Genomic DNA, 27,852 nt, shown 5'->3' on the forward strand with positions numbered 1-27,852 from the left:
GTATTATATTATAATAAAATATGAAGTCATGGGGATCAGTTTGCAGCTGAAAATTTTGGTTAGACCACTGTAATATAACGATTGAGTGCGAACTAAAAGGGAGCTTGGTCAAATGGCTGGTAACGTGTCAAGTGATGGACATTCTTTATGAGTTGACTAGGCAACGGTCACTGCTGGGTCCAGTGACGTTGGATCTCTCGTAAGAGATCCCACGGAAGCAGTTATTCCATGGAAGCGTTCTACATAGAGCCACTCTTTCTCCACAGCTACTGACCACAGATCTCACCAGATTTTTTCGATCTAGATAAAAACACCCTCTGAGCTTTCCCACACAGTTTTGTTTGGATTTGAGATTTTTGACAAGAGAAGAATGAATGCATCACAAATAAATATCCGTATGTATAATTTTTGTATATATTAATACTAATATAAATATATTATTCATTTTATTCTTAATTCTATTTAAAAACATAAAAGATGAAACAACAGGAACATCTGAACAATTTTTTCAATAAACGCCCAGAAATCATAATGACTCTCGTGATGTATTTTGCGTTGTAGTCTGGATGCTAAATTAACTTTATTCGCTATTGCTTTCAAACTATATACTGAAGCCAGCAATTTGTTGAAGTCCTTTTCTCTCCTTCATTACTCCAGTACATGCGAGGACAAGAGTGGGTGAAATCGAGTACGACACCACGTCTTCTTTCCCTTCCTGTTACCATCTCCCTGCTCATCTTCTTTTCTCATCCCTCCGCTTTGTTTTTCCGGATGCATGGCAGATTATTATAATCATGTCAGCAATACACTTATGTCCAGGGTTGATTTATAGACTCGGCACGAGAGAGAGAGAGAGAGAGCACATTTACATAAGCAGTTCCCAAAGCCAATGCCTTAAAATTTTGCTTAGTCATTTGATGTGTAACTACACAACACAGCTTTCAGACCTGAAAACCAAATCTACAGGGCTGAAAAATCCCCCCTCTGTCTGTATGTTTCCTTCCCTAAAGAAAATGGTCTTGACAATGCATAATCATTCCTCAATTCTGGAGGCCCATTGAAACCCCTGGGTTCAAATGCATGGTTCGGCCGTGTATAATAAAGATGCTGAGGATGTGGCAAATGGTTTTGACCTTGAAATTGTGAGGTAGGGGTAAGAGATGGATCCAAATAAGGGCTGAATTGGGGGAACCTTGAAGTTGAGCCTGTTCCACAACTGGGCAAGCGAAAAGGTGCAACTGGCAGGTGGTCCATAAGCTGGGCACGTTCAAATTGGTAAAAGTTTTGAGGAGGGTAAGCATATGAGTTAGTTCTGAGGCCTGAATTTTTATATGGGTCACTAAAGCTCTGATACTTCGTGGAAGATTTAAGAACTCTTGATCTTGGATATTTCTGTGAGTTTGCTCGTCCAAATGGTGGGGCCTTTTGATGGTAACTATCGCCTTCTACATGTTTCATTGGGGCCTTGCCCAATCCGGCACCATCCTTCGCTTTCTTTGGTTCAGTTTTCTTTCCCATTTGAGATGGTCTCGAATGATGAAACTCTTTTTGACGCTTGAAACCTAATTGTCATCAAAACTGACGTTAGTCACAGCAAAATGCTGAACAAAAAATCCTCTCCCCTCTCTCTAAATACCCTTTTTATAGTATTCCGTCTTAGTCTTCCTTTCTGCCCTCGCAAGTCTTGCAGCCGCTCCTCGTTTGTGTTTTTCAGCCAGAACTCTCAATCTTTCTGTTTCATTTTTCCAGGGCTGAAGAGGATAGGCAAACGACCACTTGAGTAAAACAAATAAATAGAAAAGTACAAAAAAATGAGGAAATTACCAAACAATGCTGTTCCAAAAACTTACCTGTCTGAAAGTCTTCAATTTATATAGGTTCCGGCCCTTAACAAGTAAAGGGAATAGTGGAGGCAATTTCTTAATTCCCTTGCTCCACAGTACTTCAATCTTCAAAATCACAAAGTAGAAAGTGGATGGAAATTTAAAAAACTCATCCACAAAAATTCATAGAAAGCATAAAAAGTAGTGTAGGAGCAAATAATAAGATGCATAATGTAAGAAATGCAAGCTGGACAGAATATGCACCACTTTTCATAACACGTGCTCTGGAACCCAAAAGCTCAAGCATCACACCAGAGAAACATTTCCCTAACCTTTCTGAAGACTTACTGTGAATGTATGTTGCTGTTTGGCCGCACCATAGCTTTCCTTGACAACCCTCCCAGCAGTAGTTCTCTTCCCAATGATACTTCCTCTCCTTGACACTTTGTCAAACCTATTTAGACAAATCTGCAGGGATTAGCTCCTCAATTTACAGAGAAAATGATGTAGATCCCAGAACCTAAACCAGAAAATTTTACAAATTAAAATGAAGAAGAGCAAGAACCAGTGGGTTACTTCTTAAATACTCTCTGTGTAAACAAAACAACATCTCCTTTGCAGACATCTCCTGAAATGAGAAAAAAAATAGGAAGCACCTCAAGGTGAACAATTTACTTTCTTTTCACCTTTTCTGATAAAAGCATATATCAGAATAAGAACACAAGTAAATAAAACTTTACCAGTACAATTGATGGAAAAAGAAGATCTAGGATAGAGTGCTTCGGCATTTCCATCTCTCATCCTGAGGATTAGAGGTCTTATAAAAAAATTTCCCATTGAAACAACTTTTATTATAACATGTTAACAATGAAGTTAATATCAAGAATTGTAACTCATACTACTTGACTAAAATAGAGCACTACTGCTAAGCTTTAACAAATATAACAAACATGTAATGAGTCAAAACTTCAAATATTTGTTCATTCATAAGAAAGAAAAACTTCAAATATCATTTTAAGGATTAAATATTAATTAAATGATTCCAGTTAAAAAGGTTACTAATTAGACATTAAAACTAATATTAATTAAATAACTTTAGTTAAAAAGTTATAGGACTCCACATCGCGGGATAAAGACTTTGAAACCTCTGAAAAAGGAAATCCATGGGCTCAATCTCCAAATCATGCAATAACTTCCTAAAGAGATAAGACAAGATGAAGCCCCATTGAAGAAACAAATAACAATTTGCTGTTAAATGCATTTGTGATAACAGCAAACTAAGGTTTCAGAATTTATCTTGCACTAGAGCTTGGATCTAAGATAATCATGACCAAACAACACCTTGCACCCATCCCACTTCAACCCCAAACCCCCCTAAGATAAAGGTACTTTCAAGAACACTGTTGTGTTGGCACACAATGCCAACTTTTCAATCACCTTTCAATCCTGGAGAACAAAATGCACAAGTACAACACCAGTAGAACGTGCTTCTTATGGCCACATAGCACTCCATCTGTAAGACACACACGTGCACGAAGGAGAAAGAAACTGAAAAGCATTTTTGAACATGGAACTCTGGACAGCATCCCCCCCCCAAAAAAAAAAAAAAAAAAAAAACAAAAACAAAAAAAGGGTCTTTAAGACCAACGGACTTGAGGGTTGGGGCCCAAATTCCTCTGACCCAAAATAGGCTTGAACAGAGCTCTATTTCAATTCCAAGCCCAAACCTACATTTTCTCATCGGATTGAGCACCTCTTGCACTCCCTTCCCAAAGCAACTCATTATCAATTGGGTCCCTTGTACAACCATGAGCCAAATCCTTCCCATTATAAGCTAAAAACAAATGGACTCACCCATCTAGAGTTCTGGCTGCCCAACTTGCCAATTTCAAAGACCCAACCATTTCGAAATCTTCAGTCATACCTCTCTCCTACCAACCACAAATTAACCATGCACCTGGTGAAATCAAATTCCACGTATTGTTGTCTCTCTTTCACCCTAACAAGAGGACCTTGAGAGGTTACCCAGTGGTTTTGCATTTTTCAGGTCTTATTGTAACATCTCACTTACTGATGAGAAATTTGTATTATTAAATTTTAATGACTGATATTAAGGTTTAGGTAATTTGTCTTATTTAAATTTTAGATTTGGATCAAGTTTTTGAGCTTTTATTTGTCGGTTTAGAGAATTGTAACTAGACTATTTATTTTTTAGTTTTATCCTATAAATACGCTTTAGGATGTAATAATCAGAAAATAAGATTATTGACTTTAAACACTTAAGTGCTGAATTTTCTCCTATCAATATATCTCCTCTCTGTTTCTCTTTCAGGTCTCATTCCCCATCCCCTGAACCAGTACTACTTCTTATTCTTGCTTCAATTTCTTCTCTTCTCAATCTCCTGCAAGTTTTTTTCTGCCCCGCATCACTTATTCTTTTGTAATCCAATCATGTTAATTAATATTCACTTATTTTCAATTGGGTTTACCCTATCATTTTTTTTATTTGTCCATTCCTACGTATATGGGACATCAGTCCTACTATTTCCGTATATCTCTTTTCATGCCCCACCTTAGCTACTTTCTTTTAAAGATGATCTATCGATCGCTCAATATTGTACCATGAAGCGTGATTAGTCTCATAGGCGTCTACTACAATTTACCATTGCTTCAGTTTAGTCTGTCCAGCTCTAACTCCTTATAAAATGGATAATTACCTTTTAGCCCATGTGCTTTAGAAGGAAAACACACAACTTTGATTTAAAAGTCTAAAAATCACCTTCTTATACTCTAAATTGAAGTAAAACATGAACATATACATCAAAATGAATGGGAGGTGTTTTCCACATGTCTATTTAGCTTATAGAATTTTTAAACTAAATTACGATTATATATTTTTTGGAAGATGTTACAAGGGGTATATACTGCCCAAAGATTCAAATTCAAAAGAGTATAACTGGGTTAATAAGAGTGAATGTGAGACCCAATGAAGAATTTGAGAGGCAAAATAATAAGAATGACACATGGGGCAAAATTGTCATTTACAGCCCCCCCCCCCCCCCCAAAAAAAAAAAAAGAAAAAAAAGAAAAACAGATTTGGATATGATAGCCAGAGGTTCAAAAGACCCAAAAAATAATATAAGAATGCCTATGGAATAATTGGATATTTAACTTGGGCTGGGATGTGACATAATGTAAAAGGGAAATTTTAATAAGAAAATGGGCTCAAGACTAATGTAGGTTAACTATTGCAAGAGGCACCAAACATCTAAACAATTTATCCAAATAGCCCAAGTCCTCTCGGATGATGATATATACAGGCAAGTATATAAACTCTAGCCTGTGAATTTACAAACAGCAGAGGGGAGAATGAAATAGGAGATGGGGGGTTACAGAAAAGCTTCTATCAGAAAGGCTACCTGGTAGCCATCTAGAGAGAGGATTCTTTCCTCTATAGATAACAAAACATACAGAGAGGAGTATACAGCCAAAGGAATGCATCTAATATTCTCTCTCTCTCGGATAAAGCCTTCCATTTAGAATGACAAGGGAGGAGCTGTGTGAGTTTCCTACCATAGTAGGGTAGATGAGCTGGCTGGAAAGGAGAAGGTATAAGTTGGTGAAGAAGTAACATCCTTGATATATAGATAAACCTAGACACAGTGCAAAAATAAGAGATGAAACTGAGGCAAAGAAGAATTGCGGCAGAGCAAGAGATCTTGTCATTCCACTGTGAAGAGAGATGGGATCTGGAGTTGTCCTTTGCTCCATAGAGAATTCCAGTGAACCTGGTTTATACTTTATAGCAATGAGCAGGTGAGAAAACACTTTTTCAATAGCGATGCTATACATACACATGCGCAACAGGCAGATTGTGCAAGATGAAACAAGGTCTGTTGAAAATTGAGATAAAACAAAAGAACATGGTATTTGGCTCTAAGTTCAGAACATGGTATTTCCATCTTGTCATCCACAGTTTTCTCTCTCCAGACATCTGCAAGGATCTGGGGTTCATACATGAGCTGTGGCACAGTATCGTACTGGACTTATTCTCGATCACTCTTTATTATCTCATTGCCACTAACTGCAGCAATCAGATCATGCATTCCATGCCCATCCAAGAGAGGCCGTGAGAGAAGAGCCTGTTTTACAGAAGAGCTCAACCACAAGCTAAGAAGCAGCAAGAAGGTCCTGCATCTAGGTTGTGTGATCTCTACTGTAAGGAAGCAAGCAGTGTGTGCGTGCACACACGTGCATGTGGTAGGGTAGATTTCCAGTGATGGGATGAGGGAGAAAACAGTGGAAGCTAATTTCTGTCCTCAGGTTTTGCATGAATAACTTTGCATTGGAGGACCTTCGCTATACTGATGGTTATTAGTGATATAGTTGCTAACAGGCTGTGATCATTGTGTAGCATTTTTGGGCCTTCAAAGAGACTACTATGTTTCCAGAAAAACAACCCAAGAGGGGAGGTGAATTGGGTTTTTTAGTTTAAAATGATCTTCTTCAAGTTTTTCAACTTTTAAGATTTGAGTTTAATTTGTGGTCTGCTGATGAATATGTATATGCAATAGGCTCAACAATCAAGCACAAAAACACAAGATTTTGATAAAGGTTTGGCTTTAAGAGCCTACATCCTCTCTCTACAAGTTAAGAACTTGAAGATTCTATTATCTTGGGAGCACTTAGAATTAGTTTATTTAGACAAAATTCACTGCCTCACAAGCACGCACACTCATAGTTTGAACGAATACAAAGATCAAATCGATATGAAAGAAAAACAGAATGAAATTTGACAGAAATTAAATCAAACCACAGAAGAACACAAAGCCTTTATCCTGGTTCAGATTGCCCCTTAGGACAACCGTACATCCAGCCTCTAAAACCTCCCGAGAGCAGCCTTCCTTTGATTACCAAAATGTGATCAGTACAGTCCCTCACGATTACAAGCCTTCAAGATTACAAATAACTATTCTATTACATAGCCTTTCCTCTTTCACTTTCTTGTGAGAATGATACATTGCCTATGCCTAGACCACTGTCCTATTTATAGAAGATAGGACGTTAACTTCTAGGAACCATATAACCGGTATAGACATTACCGGTTTTAACACCCAACTTAATTCTAAATATAAATTTGTCACCGCCTGTCTGTATCCTCTAAATTCCGATGCATTCTTACTGCCAATAATCTGATTACTCGAGACAACACTCTAATAGATTCCACTAAAATATATAGAAATAATCGTAGCTTTTGTATAGGAGCTAAAACCTCAATTACAAATTGTCAAATGCAAAGGGTAGCTGTTGTAATTTTGTCTTTTATTTTCTATTATGGATATTTGTCCAGTAGCTAGAGGCAGTTATAATTTTGTGTGTACTGCACATGAGTGCATGTGCGTAGCTGTGAGGCTATATATTAAGCCACAGCTGTAGGATGGAGGCATGTTGAGAAATGAATTGAATATTTTGTGTTATCTCTCTCTCACTTCTTGTTATATTCTCTCCCTTTCTCTCGAATATTCTTCATCCCTCTTCTTGCCGTATCTCTCCCTCCAAATTCTTCTCTTAATCTTCCCAAATCCTTTTCCATATCCTAGCTCAACCCTAAGGTATGACATTTGGTATTAGAGTCGGCTTTCCAGCCACCTGTGCGTCACTGAGAGCTACCCACCCCGATCGGAACGAGATTCCAACCCATATAGGTGAGGCGATTTGATAGGCCCCCGGTTTTCTTGACTTACCAAAGAAGGTCCAAGGGGCAAGGGGGTAAATTGGATGGCTGGCATAACAGCCAGCCATGTTGCGTAAGGGTAGGGAAGGGAAATTGCTGGGTTGTGTAACAACCCAGCAAGCGCGTGTAACAGAATTCAGTTGGGAAGGAGCGGGGGAAGAATATGAGAGGGGGGGGGGGGGGGAATGAAAGAGAGGGGGATATCATTCTTGTATTGAGTTTTGGGAGAGTGAAGGGCCTCTCGAACGCTCAGTTCTTCTTGTAATTGGACTGTTTGAATTCAGTTTCAGTGAATCGATTTTGGAATCTCATCATTTTGGTATTAGAGTATCACCAATCTTGATGGTGAACTTGACTGACTGAGTAGGAGAAATAGAAGGGAGGATGGAAGGCATGCAACTGGGAGTGGAGGCCATGAGGGGTGAGATGCAATTGGTGGAGAAGAATGTCGTGAACCTGTTGCAGCAGTTCGCATGGATGAGAACGAAGTGGGAAGAGCAGGAACGGGAGCGGAAAAGCAAGGAGAAGATGGGAAGCCAGCCTATGGAATTCTTTCAAGATTCCGAGGCGACCCCGGATGTGGGAATACGGTGGGCCGAGACAGGTGGTGGCGATGGGAGTTGGCGGCCGAAAATCAGAGGGCGATGTTTGGAGATGCCTCTCTTCGAAGGTGACAATCCGGATGACTAGATATTTAGAGCCGAACGATATTTTGCGGTGACGGGGATGACTGATGAGGAGAAGGTAAATGCAGCGGCTTTGTGTTTGGAGGGAGCTGCTCTGTCGTGGTTCCAATGGGAGGAAAAGCAGCAAAGGGTTAGAGGCTGGGAGGACTTCAAGTTTCTGTTGAGAAGTCGCTTCCAACCCACCCAAGAAGGCTCTGTTGAGGAAAGGTTTATAGCCCTCCGACAGAAGGAAACTGTCATGGAGTACCACCAATGCTTCGAGACATTGGCATCCCCCCTTGAAAACTTGCCAGAAGCCATGCTAGAAGGGCATTTCATAAATGGGTTAAAACCTGAAATCAAGGCTGAGTTGAGGGTGTTGAGGCCAAGGGGTTTGGGGCAAATGATGGACTTGGCCCAACGGATAGAGGAGCGGAATCAAGTGGTTCGGGGAGGGGCGGTTGGAGCATGTTCAAACAAGGGATCGGCTGGGCCAAACCCAATCTCAATTTTCCAGAGAGGGGGAATTCTGCCACCCTCACAACAGCCCCCAAAACTGACAACAATCCATCCTCCTAACCTAAATCGGCCACAAACCTATGGGCGAAGGGGTAATCCACCCTTCAAGCGGCTTAGTGAGGCAGAGTGGAAGGCAAAAAGAGATAAGGGCCTATGTTTTCGATGTGATGAGAAGTATACTATAGGTCATAAGTGCAGAAACAAAGAGCAGCAAGTAATGATGATATATGATGAAGAGGTAGAAGAGGTGGAAGGGGACGAAAGGTTGGAAGAGTTAGTAGGAGAGCCGAGACAGGATGGGGAGGTAATTGAGCTCTCCATGAATTCGGTGGTGCACTTGACTACACCACAAACTATGAAGCTCAAAGGAGACATCGAGGGGCAGTCGGTGGTGGTGCTCATAGATGGTGGGGCAACTCATAACTTCATAGCAAGCGAGCTGGTGCGGCAATTGGCATTACCAAGGGAGGAGACAGCTGGTTATGGAGTAATTATGGGGACGGGAATAGCAGTGCAAGGGGTTGGAATTTGCAAGGGAGTGAAGCTTAATCTCCAAAATCTGCAACTCATAGAGGATTTCTTACCTCTGGACTTGGGAAGTTCGGATGTGATTTTAGGGATGAAGTGACTAGCGATTGTTGGTAAAATGAATGTGGATTGAAAGGCTCTCACAATGAAATTTTAGGTAGGAGGCATGACAGTCACCTTACAAGGGGACCCTAGCTTCAGTAAGACCTTGGTATCCTTGAAGGCAATGGCGAAGGCCTTTAGGGAAAATGGGGAAGGAATGCTGTTAGAGTTGGGAACCATGGCAGTAGGGATCAAAGAAGCTCAAGAGGCAGTTCCAGAAGTGCTAAGGGGGGTGTTGGCTGAGTTTGAGAAGGTTTTTTCGACACCGGAGGGATTGCCACCTTGCAAGAGGAAGGATCACATCATCAACCTAGTTCCAGGAACCACACCAGTGAATGTAAGGCCCTACAGATACTCCTATTTGCAAAAAAATGAAATTGAGCAGTTGGTGGGAGAGATGCTGGCGGCTGGAATTATACAGCTTAGTTCCAGCCTATTCTCGAGTTCGGTTTTGTTGGTTAAAAAGAAGGATGGAGGGTGGCGTTTCTGTGTGGACTATAGGGCCTTGAACAAGGTCACTATACCGGATAAATTTCCTATACCTGTGATAAAGGAGTTACTTGATGAGTTGCATGGTGCTAGGGTCTTCTCCAAGCTTGATTTAAAATCTGGTTACCATCAGATTAGAGTTAAGTCGAAAGATGTTCCCAAGATAGCTTTTCGGACTCATGACGGGCATTAGGAGTTCCTAGTAATGCCATTCGGGCTGATAAATGCGCCAGCCACCTTCCAATCTTTGATGAATGATATTTTTAGAGATTATTTATGACGTTTTGTGTTGGTGTTCTTTGATGACATATTGGTGTATAGCAGGGATTTCGAACGGCACGCACATAATCTACGTTATCTCTTAAAGGTACTAGCGAACAACCAGCTCTTTGCCAACAGGAAGAAATGCATTTTGGGACAGTTGGAAATCGAATATTTAGGCCACATTATATCTCATCTCGGGGTTTCAGCTGATCAAAGTAAGATACAAGCCATGCTAGAGTGGCCTACTCCTACATCGATTAAGGAATTGAGGGGCTTCCTTAGCCTTACGGGGTATTATAGACGATTTGTGCGGGATTATGGCAGGTTAGCAAGGCCACTAACAGAGAGGTTGAGGAAGAATAACTTCTTTTGGGACGAGACAGCCGAGTAGGTCTTCCAACAACTTAAGGCTAAAATGGTATCCCTACCCGTCTTAGCCTTACCGGACTTTGGGAAGCCTTTCGTTATTGAGGCTGATGCATCGAGACAAGGTATGGGGATTGTATTAATGCAAGAGCAAAGGCCTATTGCTTATTTCAGTCATGCTTTCAATCAGTTGGGGAGAAAAAAATTTGTTTACGAGAGGGAATTAATGGCCATAGTGTTTGCTGTCCAAAAATGGAGACATTACATGTTAGGGCGGAAGTTTGTAGTACGAACAGATCAAAGAAGTCTCAAATACTTAATGGAACAACGGGTAGTGAGTCCGGAATACTTGAAATGGATGGTGAAATTGTTGGGGTTTCAATTTGAGATACAATATCGACTCGGATTAGAAAACAAGGCTGCTGATGGGTTATTTAGGATCTGCCACCCAACACAAATAATGGCCTTAACAATGCCTAAAGATCCAAATGGATAAGTTAGCCAATGAATTGAAGGCTGATGTAAGACTGCAAAAACTTATTCGAGAGCTTTAGGTTAATCTAATTCACACCCTAACTTCTAGCTAGTGGACAATTTTCTCCTTTACAAGGGTAGGCTGTACTTACCTAAGGGCTCCACTCTCATTCTATTGTTACTTCATGAGGGGCATGATGGCAGCATAGGGGGACACTCTGGATTCCTAAAAACCTACAAGAGGGTAGCAGCAAATGTTTGTTGCCAAGGAATGAAGAAGGAAATACACAAATATGTAAGGGATTGCTCGGTTTGCCAACAAAATAAGTATACGGCTTTAGCCCCCAGGGGACTCTTGCAGCCTCTCCCAATCCCAACCCAAATTTGAGACGACATTGCTATGGACTTCATTGAAGGGTTGCCAAAGTCGGGCAAGATGGATTCCATTTTGGTGATGGTGGACAGACTTAGTTAAGTACGGGCATTTCATTGGGCTTAAGCACCCGTTTACAGCTGGGGAGGTGGCTAGAATTTTTATTAAAGAAGTGGTGAGACTTCATGGAATTCCAAGGTCCATAGTATCAGATAGAGACAAAATTTTCATGAGCAAATTTTGGGAGGAGATGTTTCGACTACAAGGTACCAAACTCAACAGAAGCACAGCCTATCACCCTCAAACGGATGGGAAAACTGAGGTACTTAACCGAACTTTAGAAACCTACCTTCGTTGTTTTGCTTCCTCAAAACCGAAAGCTTGGTACATATGGCTCCCTTGGGTTGAATTATGGTATAACACCTCCTACCACACTGCTGCCAAGGTGACTCCATTTCAAGCAGTGTATGGGCGAGGACCACCACACTTATTAAGGTTTGAGAAGGGAACCACCCCTGTTTCAATGGTGGAACAATAGCTGGTTGAGAGAGACTTAATTCTTGAGGAATTGAAGACCCAACTGATGAGAGCACAAGCAGTGATGAAGAAGAGGGCAGATCTGAAAAGAAGGGAGGTAAAATACAAGGAGGGGAATTGGGTTTATTTGAAGTTAAGGCCCTATCGACAAAAATCATTGGCTGCCCGTGCAAATGAAAAGCTGGCTGCCCGCTATTATGGTCCATTTCAAATTGAGAAGGAAGTAGGTCCAGTAGCTTATAAGCTGAAACTTCCATCTCATTGTCCAATTCATTCGGTATTTCATGTATCACATCTACGAGAGGCAAGAGGGGCATTGGAAGCTAATGTGGAGCTTCCTTAACAGCTTACTGAAGACCTTGAGATGCTGGTGGAACCGGAGGTAGTGCTGGGAGTGCGATCAAGATCCGGAAAGAACTTACAAGAGTTCGAGGTGCTCATACAATGGAAAGGGCTACCCCCATTGGAAGCTACTTGGGAACCTTACCCCTTAATCCAGCAGCAATTTCCTTTTTTCCACCTTGAGGAGAAGGTGAAAGTTGGGGGGGGGGGGGGGGGGGGGGAGTAATGATAGGCCCCCGGTTTTCTTGACTTACCAAAGAAGGTCCAAGGGGCAGGGGCAAGGGGGTAAATTGGATGGCTGGCATTTGTTGTGTAAGGGCAGGGAAGGGAAATTGCTGGGTTGTGTAACAACCCAACAAGCGCGTGTAACAAAATTCAGTTGGGAAGGAGCGGGGGAAGAATATGTAGGGGGGGGGGGATGAAAGAGAGGGGGATATCATTCTTGTATTGAGTTTTGGGAGAGTGAAGGGCCTCTCGAACGCCCAGTTCTTCTTGTAATCAGACTGTTTGAATTCAGTTTCAGTGAATCGATTTTGGGATCTCATCACAATTCTGATCGAGGCAACCAAAAGGTTTGACAATGGCAAATGAGTTGAGGATGAAGCAGTTTGAGATGCACCTGGACACTCTGGAGTAGAGGATTTGACAACACCAGGAACAACTCGATGATAAGATGAACATGATGGACGTTGGCGTTTGACAGACCCAAGAGTTGGGTCGGACTAGAGCAAAAGGTGTGGCCACACGAGAGGAAGTCACCAACCTCCGAGGGGACATATGGGCCTTCGGGAAAAAGTTGGTGGAATCGAACAACAGCTGAGCATTGTGTTGAGCTTGTTCTCATGGTTGCCAAATGCTAGTTTTTCGGTGGACTTTCCTCCAAGGTCGACCATAGCCCCAATCTTGACTAGAGCAAGGGTATGGAAAAGGAATTGGGAAGATTAGGAGAAGAATTTGGAGGGAGAGATACATCAAGAAGAAGGATGAAGAATATTCGAGAGAAAGGGAGAGAAGATAACAGAAAGTGAGAGAGAGATAACACAGAATATTCAATCTATGTCTCACATGCCTCCATCCTACAGTTGTGGCTTAATATATGTTATGTTTAGGAGCACTCTTGACAACTCAATCAATGTTCCCTAATGCCAATTCTCTCAACTCCTCACCCGAAATCAATCCAATCAACAGAAATACAAGACAGAAAGCAAGAACATAATTTAAATGAAAGAAATCGGAAACAATCAAGACACAAACCAAACAATAGGCGCAAGATATATCCTAGTTCGGATTGCTTTAAAGCAACACTACATCCAGCCTTCAAACACCCCAAGAGTAGTCTTCTTATTACCAAGGATGATCAGTACAACAACTTGAGAAAACCTCTTATTCTTGAGTACAATCAACACTTACTCTCCAAGATTACAAGGTAGTCTTGAACACCAGCCTTTCTCTCTAAATGAATGTTCACTCAATACTATAGAATAGAATGGTAAAATCTATCCCCTTGCCCTCTATTTGTAATAGGAGGCGGAACCCAATGAAGACTTTCAAATATTTATAGTTTACACCCCTAACTTATCACTAATTACAGTTTGGGTTACAACTTCTATTTAATACCTCATTGATCCTCAAAAAACATTGCTATAACTGATTTTATTTAACCTATACTCTAGACAACATTTTAACAATTTAGGGTTGCTTTAAAGCAATCCGAACCAGGATATATCTTGCGCCTATTGTTTGGTTTGTGTCTTGATTGTTTCCGATTTTCTTTCATTTAAATTCTGTTCTTGCTTTCTATCTTGTGTTTCTGTTGATTGGATTGATTTCGGGTGAAGAGTTGAGAGTATTGGCATTAGGAAACATTGATTGAGTTGTCAAGAGTGCTCCTAAACATAACAGATTGGTATCAGAGCCAAGAATTCTTTCAAGAACTGCCAAGAACCCTAGAAATCTTTAGTTTTAATCCATGTTATGGCTTCCGCACCTTCTTTCGCTAGGTATGACATAGAGAAATTTGATGGATCAAATGATTTCGGTCTATGAAAAATTAAAATGAGGGCGCTGTTGGGAAATTTGGGATTAGAAGAGGCTTTAGAGGCAGAACAGAAACTGTCGGAGAATGCTTCTAAAGAACAAAAAAAGGATTACAGTGAGCCTTGAAAAGAAATCATCAAGAGAGCCTATAATACTTTAATTCTAAGTTTAGGAGATAAAGTTCTTAGGGAAGTTTCAAGGATGGAAACGGCTGAGGCTTTATGGTCTAAATAAGAGAGTCTTTACATGACAAAAACCCTGTCAAATAGGCTGTATCTAAAGACAAAGTTTTTCACATTCAAAATGCAAGAAGGGTAGAAACTGAATAATCACATAGATGAGTTCAATAAAATATGTCTTGATTTAGAGAACATAGATATTAACTATGATGAGGAAGATAAAGCCCTTGTATTATTGCATTCTTTGCCAAAAACATATGAAACCTTTGTTGATATATTAAAACATGGTAGGGAAAAGTTATCCCTAGAAGATGTTTTTGGAGCATTAAACTCTAAGGAGTTGCAACATAAAGTAGAAGGAAAATCTGCTGGAGATGTCCTTACTGCTAGAAGTAGGACTGAAAAGAGAGAGTTTAAATCAAAGGGGAAGTCAAGATCTAAGTCTAAGAATGGCAAGAAACAGTTTAAATGTTTTCACTGCCATGAGGAGGGCCATATCAAGAGAAACTGCCCAAACAAGAAGAAAGAAACCCAGGAGAAATCCAGCCCCGAATGCTCAAGCACCATGTGTGGCTTTGGCTATGAGAGTGAGGATGTCCTATAGTTTCCCTAGGTATGCAAGTAAAGTAGCATAGGTCCTAGGTTTAGGGTGTTATTCTCATAGGAAAAGGGTTTTTACCCATAGAGACATGGTGGAGGGGGGAATGGTTTGTCTAGGCATCAAAGTAAAGTTAAGGGATTTGGAGATGGTAGAGAATAGGATGCATGGTGGAGCTATTCCAGAATTCTAGAAGCTGTAAAATATGTCCCTGTTTTAATAAGAAAGCCTAATGTACTTAGGAATATTTAGGTAGTGAGAATTGGAGTCCTAAGAGTTGCTAGAATCTCTTAGAGAGATGGAAGCAACCCTCAAGAATAGAGGTTATGCGGTGCATGCTTGCTGGTTCTGTGGTTAAACTGCAGCCATTAAGGATAGCCTATGATAAGTTAGGTTAGGGGATTTCTTGAGGATGGCTCACAATGGTGAGCAAGGACTAGGAGAGGTATCTAAGGCTAGGGATATTAGGAGAGGGGAAAATTTGCAAGTGTATAGGAATAGAAACCAGGTAGTTTGACTAGGTCTCCAGATGTAGAAGTCTCCAAAATCAGTAAATCCCATTAGAAATCAGTTTCTAGGATGTTTTGGGAACCTATCTAGGCCTTGTCTCATGGTGGAGCTAGGTGAGGTGAACCTAGTGGTGATGGTGTGTCCCTAAGGAATTCCCAAGCATATATGAGCTTGCTAGAAATTGCTTCTAGTGTGAAAGGTTAGGTGTAGTAGAGTTGTGGAATAGGTATGCCTAGGTCTTTCAAAAGCTAGGGTTCTTACCTATGTGGGAAAAACTCTACCAATAGGACATGAAATTAGCTGATGCTAAGGGCAAGAGATGAAATCTGAGGTGCTGTGTAAAGAAAACAGCAAGTAGAATCCTTTGGGAATGTCCTAAACTAACCTATGAACCAGGGTATAGCAATAAGGAAATCTGAAAATTTTCTTTTATCATATTCATTGTGTTAAGCTTGGGCTAGATTGTGAGAGGGAGGAAGATAGTATAGCTTTGGCTCTTGCATTGAGGGTCCTTGTGATCAGTGAGGGGAAAAGGGTGTGTGCAAGGGTTGTCTTGTATGGTGAAGCCCATGGTTGACCAAAATCTGACTTAAGCAAGGAAAGGGAAGGAGAATCATCTTGTAGGTAATGAGTAAGGGAATAGAAGGTCTAGTGTTGCCTAGGATGGGTAAAAGATAGAACCTCAAGTAATCTACCAGTGAGGTATGGAATGTTGGGTTTGAAGGATGCTTAGGCTCAGGTTTGAGTGCTAAGGAGCAGGCTGGAAAATATAATCTCTTGTATAAGAAGAGATACTGCACCCTTGTCCAAATGAATGGCATGGAGCCATGTAAATTTGGGGAGAATTTCTTGTACTTAAATGGAATATCCCTTAGGTTAAAGGAGTGGAGTGCTGTGAAATGTCTATTTGAGAATTAAGGAAGATGCTGGAAATGGGAAAAGTCTAGGAAAAAGGCTAGACAAATGGCCATTGGTTAAAACAGCTCATGAAGGCTTAATTTGGGTCAAATAGGTGTCTCTAATCAGCTAGTGTCCATGGAAAATTAAGAGAGAAATTGGTCTTATAGAGTAGCCCAAGGGATTAGAGGTTAGAGGGAAAGGTAAGCAAGGTTTATTGCTTAGAAGGTCTCTCTATGAGTTAAGTAATTCCTAAGCCAAAATATTATAAGAATTGGAGTCTCTTATGATGGTCCAAGGGGTTAAAATTCAGTGCATAGGAGTAGCTGTGTCAATTTCAATGGTATGCCTAAGAAAAGTAAGGCAGCTTCATTGATAGTTATCCGATGGAAATCTCAAGGTGTAGCTGAGGTGGTAGTTCAGTGTTTGAGATTGTTGGAAGGAGGAGAAGCATGGAATGATAAGGCATAGAGATTAGAATAGGGTTTTGGACAACTTATGGCAACCTAGGTTACCCTAGTCTTAAGCATTTCTTGGTAGACTGGTATGTAGATAGAGCAGTTCTTTGTCTGTTGAAGCAAACATAAGAAGGGAAGACAGTGGTAAAGCCTAAAAGACCAGTTTTGGGAAGCTAGGAGTAAGTCTAGCAATGATAAGTCCAATCCGGGTATGGTGCACTGTTGATGTGATGCTGTGTAAGAAGTTTGGACCCTTTGGGACTAAGGAATAACATCATGTATGGATTTGGTTTATGGTGGAGTGTGCCTAGATGAATAGTTATGAACTTAGGGTATACATATATATATATATATATATTGCATTTTGTATGCAGCAAGAACCCTAAAAGAAAGTCTAGGTAGGAGGAGTTGAAATCAGCCAATGGGCAGTCCATTTGGCTTAGTTTTTTAGTCCCTCCATGGAGTATATCAATTATATTGATGTTAGGAAAAGTTATTCATTAGGAAATCCCTTGAGGAGGATAATATCTAATGAGTTGCAGGTTTAGTTATTGCAGCTGGAATTTATCCAAAGGTGATCCATTGTTATGTTTTACAGCATTGATTTGTTTCTTTGATGTGTTTGTTGATTGATTTGATGATCAGGTGCAGCAGGAAGAACCCATGAGAGCAAGTCACGTTCATCTATTGGAAGGCCAAGGCTAATGGATGAAGGTTGAAGTATACTCAAGACAATGGTGGAGAATTGTTAAAATGTTGTCTAGAGTATAGGTTAAATAAGATCAGTTATAGCAGTGTTTTTTGAGAACCAATGAGGTATTAAATAGAAGTTGTAACCCAAACTGTAATCAGTGATAAGTTGGGGGTGTAAACTGTAAATATTTGAAAGTCTTCATTGGGGTTCCGCCTCCTATTATAAATAGAGGGCAAGGGGATAGATTTTACCATTCTATTCTATTGTACTGAGTGAACATTCATTTACAGAGAAAGGCTAGTGTTCAAGACTGCCTTGTAATCTTGGAGAGTGAGTGTTGATTGTACTCAATAATATGAGGTTTTCTCAAGCTGTTGTATTTATCATCCTTGGTAATAAGAAGACTACTCTTGGGGTGTTTGAAGGCTAGATGTATAGTTGCTTTAAAGCAATCCGAACCAGGAAATATCTTGCACCTATTGTTTGGTTTGTGTCTTGATTGTTTCCGGTTTTCTTTCATTTAAATTCTGTTCTTGCTTTCTGTCTTGTGTTTCTGTTGATTGGATTGATTTCAGGTGAGGAGTTGAGAGAATTGGCATTAGGAAACATTGATTGAGTTGTCAAGAGTGCTCCTAAACATAACATATATTAAGCCACAACTGTAGGATGGAGGCATGTGAGAAATAAATTGAATATTCTGTGTTATCTCTCTCTCCCTTTCTCTCGAATATTCTTCATCCTTCTTCTTGATGTATCTCTCCCTCCAAATTCTTCTCTTAATCTTCCCAATTCGTTTTCCATACCCTAGCTCAACCCTAGGGTGTGACACAAATGACTTTGATAAAAAGAACACACTTGTAGCAAATTAAAACCCTCACAATGTGAGAACACCTCACATACAAGTGAGTTAAATACAAATACCAACTTACAACCCTTTAACTTAGACCAAAGAAGAAGGACTTTGCAGCAACTGACCTTCACACTTGACAACTTGGAAACTTTGAATGCCTGTAACTTTGAATGCACTAAGAGCTGAATAAGTTTACCTAAATGCTGGGGGTTGAGGGTCTTATATACACCACACATCAAAAATCCATCCATTGGAGGCAATAGCTTCTTTGGAAAAACTGAATTTGAACAATCTCCTAGGTTGCATCAGTCCGTGGATGGGTATCCTTTTTCTCTTTTTCTTTTCAGCCTTTCAGGAAAGAGACCTTAGCTTAAAAGGTGTTACTCAACAAATGGCAAATTTGCCACATTTAATGATTAACATTAATAAAATAAGGGCAAAAACTGTAGGAGACTGTTTGTGGTAGAAGCAAGGCATGCAATAGACATAACAAAGTACTGCTGGAGATAAGAGATGCAGTTCTGCATCATTTGCTGATTGAAAATGTGATAAATAGTGTTTAGAGGTCCAAGGAGAAGCAATAAAAAGGAAAGAGGCCAGTTCTGAAAACTTTAACATTATGTCTCAGCAAAAAGAAGGGGCAGACAGTCAATAAGATGTTTTAGAGTAAGAAGAAAACCAGGTTTGTCTTGTGTTACAAACAGCGTTCTAAAATGCGCTAGGTACTAGTCAAGCGCCAGACTGGGGCCTAGCGCCTAAGGCGGGACCTAGGCGGACTGCTTTTTTTTTTTAGTTTTTAATGTAATTTCATGTTTTTTTTCAGATAAATCAAAGTTAAAAAAGACAAAATAAATAAATAAAACTTAGATACTTATATATATATAAACAATATATTTATATATAAATAGATATGTTATATAAATAGAAACTGGGGTATCACCGTATCAGGCTAGGGCGAAGGAAGAACATGGAGAGAGATGATTGGCGGCGGCGGCCAAGGGGCCAAGAGAGATGATTGGAGCGACTCTGCAAGAGACAGCGGCGATGTGCGACGAGAGAGGCTAAAACAGAAAAGACAAGTAGTGACGACGACTCCGCAAGAGATGGTCGATGATGGTGTGCGAGAGAGAAAAAGGGGAAAGCGACGAGAGAGATAAGGGGTAAGGGGAAACAAAAACCCTAACTATCAATTTATACAAAATGGATTAGGTGGCCCAGCCGATTCATGTGGCCCAGGCAGCCGCTTGGCCGATTAGGTGCCGCCCGGTACCAATTAGCCGGGCTAGGGCCTAAGGGGCCAATTAGGCCATAATCGTGGCGGTCGCCTAGGCCAATTTTTAGAACACTGGTTACAAATTACAAATAAGGAAAATTGTTCAACCTTAAGAAAAATTGGTAAAAGAACCCTTAAAAAATCTTTAGAATAGTTAAAACACTGAGGATTAAAGGAAGAAGAAAATAGCTAAGTTTTGGAAGGAGAAATTTGAAGTGACTGCACTTCGTGGACCAAATCTGAGTTTGGTTGACTAAAACTCTTTCTCAAAAAAGATGGAAACCATTCTGCAGCAATCTTGTCGACTAAAGTGTAATTTTGGTCGACTAAACTACGTGCCCGACAAGCTTTTAAATGTATTCTGTTTTATTTTGGTCAACTAACCCCAATCAGCTGGGCGACTAGACGCATTGAGGGAATGGGTGCTTTTGATTCTGGGATTATTTTGTCAACTACCCATTTTCAATGGTTGACCAAACTAGGTGCTGACCGAGCCTTGAAGAGTACAATGTCTTCCTTTGGTCAACTATCCTTACACAATGGTCGACCACACATACTAGAGCCAGAATATAATACTGTCAACTAAACAGAAAAAAATTATGAAATTAGTTGACTAAGAGTAAGCATTTGGTTGACCACGCAGATGTAATGTTTAAAAAAAAATGCCATCTTTTAGAAGCTTTTCATTTTGGATAAAAACCTCCTATTATGTTGAAATGGGACATTCCTAATGTGAGACAATGATAAGGTTTTGTCATCCTCAAAAGACCATTTCCTTGTACCCTTGAGGTTAACATACTGCAATCTGAGTTATACACCTGAACGAATTGGAAGTAATTGAAGATTTTGCAGTCGAGTATGCATATGCCACCTGAATAGTGGCTGGAAGCAATGGAAGTTTCTGGTATGCTGAACTGAGAATTTGATGGCAAGTTGGCTCTGCCTTGTACCAAGTGAGCTGAGAGTTTAAGCTGTTGTGTCAATTGTGCTTAATGTGGAGTACAAACCCTGTTAAGACTTAAGACTTGGGAGAACTGGTGAATTAAAGGTTCAAGCAAGAGAGAAGAGTTCTCATAAAGCTAGTTGAGTAGAAGCTGCAAGAAGGAAAGTTGTTGCAGTGGATCAAAACTGTATTAAATGCTTTTCGGAGGGCGCTACAGTAAGGTAGAGTGCGTAGTTCACAAACAAATTGAGAAAACAGGGGCTAGTGCTGAAAATTCTTGGTGAAGAAGCTGATTTCCTTCAACTGTGTTGTGGAATCTCCAGTGTGCTTAGAATTTTATTAAAACTGCCTAATGCTAAACTATTGTAGTTTATGGTGATTGATAACTCAGAGTATGGAGAAATTGACAATTGCCTGTTTATAGCTGAGACTTTGTTATTGTATTGTGAAGAAGCTGAATCTAACTAGAGTAAGGAGCTACATAGGGAGCTACACTCACGAGAGACTGTCCAACAACTTGAAGCAGGTAGCTTGGATTGATGATTGAAGGATGGGTACAAAGTTATTGGGCTTTGCAACTTATGTGGTTATTATTACCACACATACAGGTGAAGCAGGTAGCTTGGATTGATGATTGAAGGATGGCAACCGGTGTCTATTTTGGGTAATTTGGGATAATATAAGCATGATATATTTTATTACCATGGGTTGTATATAATAACTTGACCTACACAAACCGGTTGTATGTTAGCCTCTTGTATATATATTTAGGGTTAGCACCAGTATATATCTTGACATGATAATGACCACTTTGTATTTGAGGAATTATGAGTTTAATTCATAGAAAATTGGGTTTGTACGGGAGCTATTAATAAAGTTAAATTTTGAACATCTTAGGATTGTTTATATGTGTACGGGCTAGGTCAATGGGTGATAGTTACGTGATGGAACAAAACTGGTTTACTTTGAACTGGGCCAAATTTGGTCACTAGGTTAATTAACTAAAGACCTAGTTGTTGTGAAATAAAAATTTTGAGTTCCCTTCTGACTGCTCATAGGAGGGTCGCAGGACCGGATCTTGAGAGGGTGGGGTCATAGATTACATGTGAACTTTTGTCTTTTAACCAAATCGATTAAAATTGTTAATTTTATACTTTACTCAAAATATACGGGAATGAAATATCAACTTTTAAACTTTGCAAGCTTAAGGGTTTCCTGTCCAACACATAAAATTAATAGAAAATTATTAATAAATCAATTAAAAAAAAACTCCCCCTCTTTCCATAATTGATCTTGAGTATTGAGAATCTGAGATTGTCCATTCCTTTCATTGCTCGCCAGCACTTGATTTGTATTTTACCTTTTCACTTAAACTTGTGCTAAAATATATTATATTATACATTATGTTTTAAAGCACTATTGATTCCAAAATTATCTTCCAACATGCTAACTCTACATTTACCACTTTGCTCTCATTTTTCTTCTAAAATAAGAACACAGTAAAAGGAAGACAATATTTATTTGTACATGTCTATTCAATTCATCAACCATAATCCAAAACAGTAGAACCTTAAGATAGACACTTGAAACAAGAATACAAGAATAGGAAAAACCACTAATTTCCACATAACTATTCATACCAAAATCACATTCCAACATATATTTGTGGCATCTTTCTTTCTCAAAGCGCATAGATTTCTAAATATTCATCTCTTTACCTGTTATACACCAGAAACACTTGTCACGATCTTGGGTATTATAGGGGCAAAGCTGTAATTGAGTAACAATTATAGTTAGGGGGTATCTTTGTAATTTGGTTACAGTACATGGGTGTTGTTATTCTGTTATTTCCCTTTTTGTCTTGTAGCTTAGTTGGTAAGAGAGTTTTATTTGGTAGCTAAGTGAGGCTGGCTATATACATATTGCCTCAGCTGTAGGAAGGGGATATGCAAAATTTGAATGAATTCTTAATTCTCATTTCTCTCTAAGACTCTCTCCGATCTCCCTCAAGTTCTTCCCTTTCTCTCAATATCTCTCCCTCTTCCTACTGATTTTCCCCTCCTACAATTCTTATTTCTTCTCCCAATTCCTATCACAACCTTAACTAACCCTAGGGTTGTGACAAATGGTATCAAAGCTGTTCGTTCCTCGGCCATCCTTTGCTACGTAATTCCAGCATCATAGCAACAATTAGCGTCCAATGAATTTCCGGTGAGAGAAGCGAACTCTTGAGGAGCTGCAATAGAGTTGATCGAACTCATAGGGAGCTCCAACAAAGTCGATCGAACCCTCAGGAGACCGCAACAAAGCTCGTCCTAAGTCTTTGATTAGTTCGACTACAACTAAGCAGCAGTCCTCAGCTGTCGAACCAGATCTGGACGATTTCGGAAGGCGGTTTCCAAAGGAAATTCGAGCAACTCCTAAGGCCATATCAAAGTCGCTAAAGCAGAGTTAGCGAATTCGGGCCGAAGAGAAGATGAGTGAATTCCGAAACCAATGACGATGATTGGGCGAGTAGGAAGATGCGACTCTCTGTGAAATCGATCGAGTAGAGGTTTAAGGTGGAGTTGGACGGCGATTGGAGTGGGTCGATAGGCGAGCATACTTAAAGCGTCGCGAAGATCCACCGGACTTGAGCCCATCATCGATCAGTACAGAGGAGAATTCGCGATTGGTGTGGGAGTCCGCCAAAGGAGGAGACGTGGACATCCAGGTGGGTCGCGACTGGTGCAAGAGTTCCAAGCGATCGCGGTTTGGTCGGGCAAGGAAGTTAGTGTTGCAGCCGGGTTAATTGCAGTGGTCTGGTGATTGTGCAGCGGGTTCCTCACGGTGGTGCAGTGGGTGTCGCGGTCATTTTCAACGGTCGGTGATTGGGCAGAGCCAGAAGAAGGACCCGAGGTGAGTCCAGCAGTCTGGGCGATCTTGATTTGTTGTGATTGAGTGTTGGAAACGATTGCACCAGGCGATTCCGACGAAGCTTCCAACGACTCCTAGAGCAGTTTAGGTTGATCGGAAATTGCAGTCGAAGCAGATTTGGAGTGTTGGACGGTGACCAGAGGTGAAGTGAACAGCCTAGAGGGTTGCGATTGTCCAAGGCCAGTGTGAGTCTGTCGGACGTGGAGTGGACGGCCCAGTGAGTTGCGACCAGTCCGGAAGACCAGTCCGACCATACTGATAAGTTTCCTACAGGTGCGGCTGTGTGCTACGGTTTTGGTTGCCTTCCGACTCGTGTTGGTGAAGCAACTGAGGGGGGTTCGCTACCGCTATCCATTGCAATTGTTGATGGTGGCGCATGCGATTCTCTTGGGCTGTTGTGACGCTCCAGACTTGAAGGCGAAGCCAACCCAATCTCTGCGGATTCCGTTTGAGGCGAATTGAGTATGGGCGACTTCTTGAAGCAATGCGTGAGGTGGCGTTCATTAGCCGTAAGCCACAAAAGCGGATTATAGGTTGCCAACTGCTTTGAGGAGATTTTTGGTTGAATCTCGGAATCGATTCCGATGACTCTCTGTGGGATTGATCAAACAAAGATTCAAGGAGATTTCTGAGAATTCAAAGAACTCGTCGGAAGCCGCAACAGATTCTCGGATCCAATTTATTCTCGAGGCCACTAAAGTGTGAAGTAGGTGTTGGACGATGATTGGGTAATAGCAGCTCTTGGCTGTGGTTTTGATTTGAATGGAAGGTAGAGAAATCAGTTTCTGTAATTAAAGGAGGAAGACGGACAGTTGAGGCCGAACCGATTCAATCAAGTTCTAAAAGTATTTGCACGGCAGAAACTTGAGATTTGGAGCAGCTGGGAGTGGATTGTGGAAGGCGAATTTGGATGGGTGATTCTTGGCTGTGAATTCCAACGCTCTTTTTGGCGGTAGTTCCAATCAAATCCTAGGCTGCTAGTAAGGTAAACAAAGGTTAATTTTGGCTTGAATTTTGGAATAATTTGTTTGAAGAAGAGCAGTATGTATATAGCTCCTTGGTCTTCAAAGTATGCTGATTGTGAAAAATCAGCTAAGGGGAGCAGTGCATGTAAGAGAGCATGGGAGCCTCAATTGCAGCAGAAAAATCCTTCATTTTCAGTTGAAATGGGGTTTCAATTGCAGCCGAAGGATGCTGCATTTTCAATGGAATGTCCTGCTCGTGAAGCCTTGGGAAGTAGCTCACGAAGGAGTCCAATGGAGTCTCAATCGCAGCAGAAGGGTGTTGTATTTTCAGGGGGACGACCTGATCATAAGGCCATTGGTAGCAGTGCATACATGGAGCAGATGGGCCCTAAATTGCAGCAAAATAATGCTTCATTTTCAACTGGAATGGAGCTTCAATGGCAGCCAAAGAATGCTGCATTTTCAGTTGACCAGAAGTATCAAATTTGGGAAAAGAAGTTTGAGAATGAGACTAGCCGAAGGGACAAAGGAACCAGCAAAGGGTTTGATGAAGAGTGCAAGGAATTTGGTCGAATGTTTCGCGAGAAGTTGCAAGAGTTTGCAATGATACTATCTAAGGAGTATCATTACAGTTTTCCCACCGAATACTTTGATGACTATCATGGGAGTTTTAATAAGGAGGAGTTTCTTAAAATGGAGAAGCCGAAGAAGAACAACATTGCTGAAAGTAAATCCTTGGTGTACTCCAGCTACCAACAAGTAAAGGTATTTCCACTTGAGGAGGCCCCTACTAAAGATATGGAAGAGTCTAAACATATTGCTCCCTTGGTCTTGGCTATGGAGAGGGCTGAGGAGTGCATGGAAGAAGAGATTGGGGAGGAGGAAGTGGAGGATGGCACTCAATTAGTTGGCAACTTCTCAAGCATTGCCACTAGAGTTGAGACTCCTGATGCCATTGATCTCTTGAAACAGCAGAATAAGGAGCCTAAAGAGAAGGAACAAATGATTGCATTAGACACCTTGCTTGGAACATCTCACATGTATGTCATTGGCATAGGCACACAAGACAAAGCAAAGGTAACATTGCAGCAGGAAGAGTTGGAGGATGGGGTTGTAGGACTGACGGCGCATTTGGAACCATTTTTGACAGTACTAAGGAAGAGGTGGATGGCTGAAATTGGTGTGGCAACAAGACATAATGTTGTTGTTGATGAGGAGAAAGAAAAGAGAAGGCAAAAGAAAAGGAAAAAACAAGATAAGAAGAAGGAAAAGCGAAGAAGAAACCGCTGAGTGAAGAGGGGCATTGGATAAAGAAGCAACGGCTAGGTGGTAATAAGTTTCTTGGGGACAAGAAACATTTCAAGGGGGGGAAATTGTCACGATCTTGGGTATTATAGGGGCAAAGCTGTAATTGAGTAACAATTATAGTTAGGGGGTATCTTTGTAATTTGGTTACAGCACATGGGTGTTGTTATTCTGTTATTTCCCTTTTTGTCTTGTAGCTTAGTTGGTTAGAGAGTTTTGTTTGATAGCTAAGTGAGGCTGGCTATATATATATTGCCTCAGTTGTAGGAAGGGGATATGCAAAATTTGAATGAATTCTTAATTCTCATTTCTCTCTAAGACTCTCTCCGATCTCCCTCAAGTTCTTCCCCTTTCTCTCAATATCTCTCCCTCTTCCTACTGATTTTCCCCCTCCTACAATTCTTATTTCTTCTCCCAATTCCTATCACAACCTTAACTAACTCTAGGGTTGTGACAACACTTTGAGATGAAAGTATAATGAGAACAAGGGCTGACCATTCGATAGATTATAAAAGGATCTCAATCTAAATATTGACCAAAGCTGTACTAGCATAGTTTCATTTTCATGAAAAAAATAGTTGCATTTCTATCATTGTATTTGTATCAAAAATAAAATAAAGCTATATATAGTTTCCAGAATCCCTTTTATTTTTGGGGTTTATCTCAGTAATTCTCCCCAAGGGCTAAGAGTTATTCAAGGCAGTCGGCCAGTTACAAACTGTAGTTAGAACTATACTTTCTGACTGTTACTTCCTTATCCAATCAAAGTTGAAAACTAAAAATAACAAAATCTAAAATGACTCGACACTAAAAAGTAAAGATCTCAACCATTAACATAAATAACCATGTTCTGAATCCTGCAACAAGTAAATTTAATGATCATGTAAATAGATAAGCCACGACCATTTTTCTGCGGCAAGGGTGAACTGACCTCCAGTGCTCCATAATTCTCTGTATACATTCTGCCTTGGTCCCTGTTATTCGCAGTGCATGCTGCCGTAAATAAGATTTGCATTCTCTTAGGTTTAGTTCTTGCAAATCACTCTTTCCTACAGACACATAAAAGCATCCTTGAGTCACAATGGGCTTGTTTGGGGAACATTCAAGGCCGCAGGTCTGTAATAGTTCAGTTATTGCGACCAAACAAAATCAAGATATACTAGAACGATATGAAGATATATCAGCGTTGCACACAGCGCGCATATTTCTACTCATCAACCAAATGTGTATATTGATAAGCAATCAAGACAATTCCTTGCGAAAAACCCCTTATAGATGCATTCGAGTCCATTGCAATTACAAAACTAACACGAGCAAGCAAAAATATACAACAGGGTTCGTACTTCCAGTTCCGGATGATAAGCGCTTCTGTCGAATGCGACAATCGGAACCGCCAGAAAACGCTAAATGATGGGACAAATTAAGCAATAGAAAAGAATTCATGAATGATCGGGGCAAACCCTAACCTCGAAGAAGGCGGAGAACGCGGTTGCGTAGAGACTCATCGTCATGGAGGCCGGAAGATTCATCTTCCGCCTCCTCCTGATCATCCGATTCATCCCCCTCGTCATCACTCCACTCACATCCAGTCGCATCAACATCGTCGTCGTCATCACTGCCTCATGAAGACATATACAAATAATAACACGAGTGAATGGAAACACATAATAGACGTAGTAAAATAGGAGCAATCGATTGAAAAAGAAATACCAGGAAGCTGAAGGGCCGGTCTCCTCCGCTTCGTCAAAGTCGTGATCGTCGTTACGATCGGTTTCTTCTGATTCTAATTCTGAGTCCAATTCTTCTTCGCTTTGATCTTCTTTGTTGTCTCCGGACGAGGACGAGGATAATGAAATGTAAGTGCGTTTTCTGCTGCCTCTCCCACCCCCCATTTCTCAACTCAAGAGATTTGACGGTTCCAGGTGAATACGAATGAATGATGATGCAAAATATAGCTGTCGTATTGCTCGGCTGTCGGTAGGTGGCTAAAACGCTAAATGTAGGTCCTCCT

General features: G+C 40.7%; 1 protein-coding gene across 1 annotated transcript; it reads right to left on the minus strand.

Annotated features, from left to right (window-relative positions):
- Positions 1–478: 478 nt before the first annotated feature.
- On the minus strand, positions 479–27,846 carry LOC127803786 (zinc finger CCCH domain-containing protein 62). The gene is made up of 9 exons (XM_052340267.1): positions 27,552–27,846; positions 27,308–27,456; positions 26,773–26,890; positions 2,564–2,625; positions 2,400–2,451; positions 2,172–2,277; positions 1,851–1,949; positions 1,637–1,751; positions 479–1,562 (listed from the first exon to the last, which is right to left on the minus strand). The coding sequence occupies exons 1-9, from the start codon at positions 27,731–27,733 to the stop codon at positions 961–963; spliced, it is 1,485 nt and encodes a 494-aa protein (XP_052196227.1). The 5' UTR covers positions 27,734–27,846; the 3' UTR covers positions 479–960.
- Between the last annotated feature and the right edge of the window lie 6 nt (positions 27,847–27,852).

This window comes from Diospyros lotus, chromosome 6 (assembly GCF_014633365.1).
Source record: "Diospyros lotus cultivar Yz01 chromosome 6, ASM1463336v1, whole genome shotgun sequence".
Classification (NCBI taxonomy): domain Eukaryota; kingdom Viridiplantae; phylum Streptophyta; class Magnoliopsida; order Ericales; family Ebenaceae; genus Diospyros; species Diospyros lotus.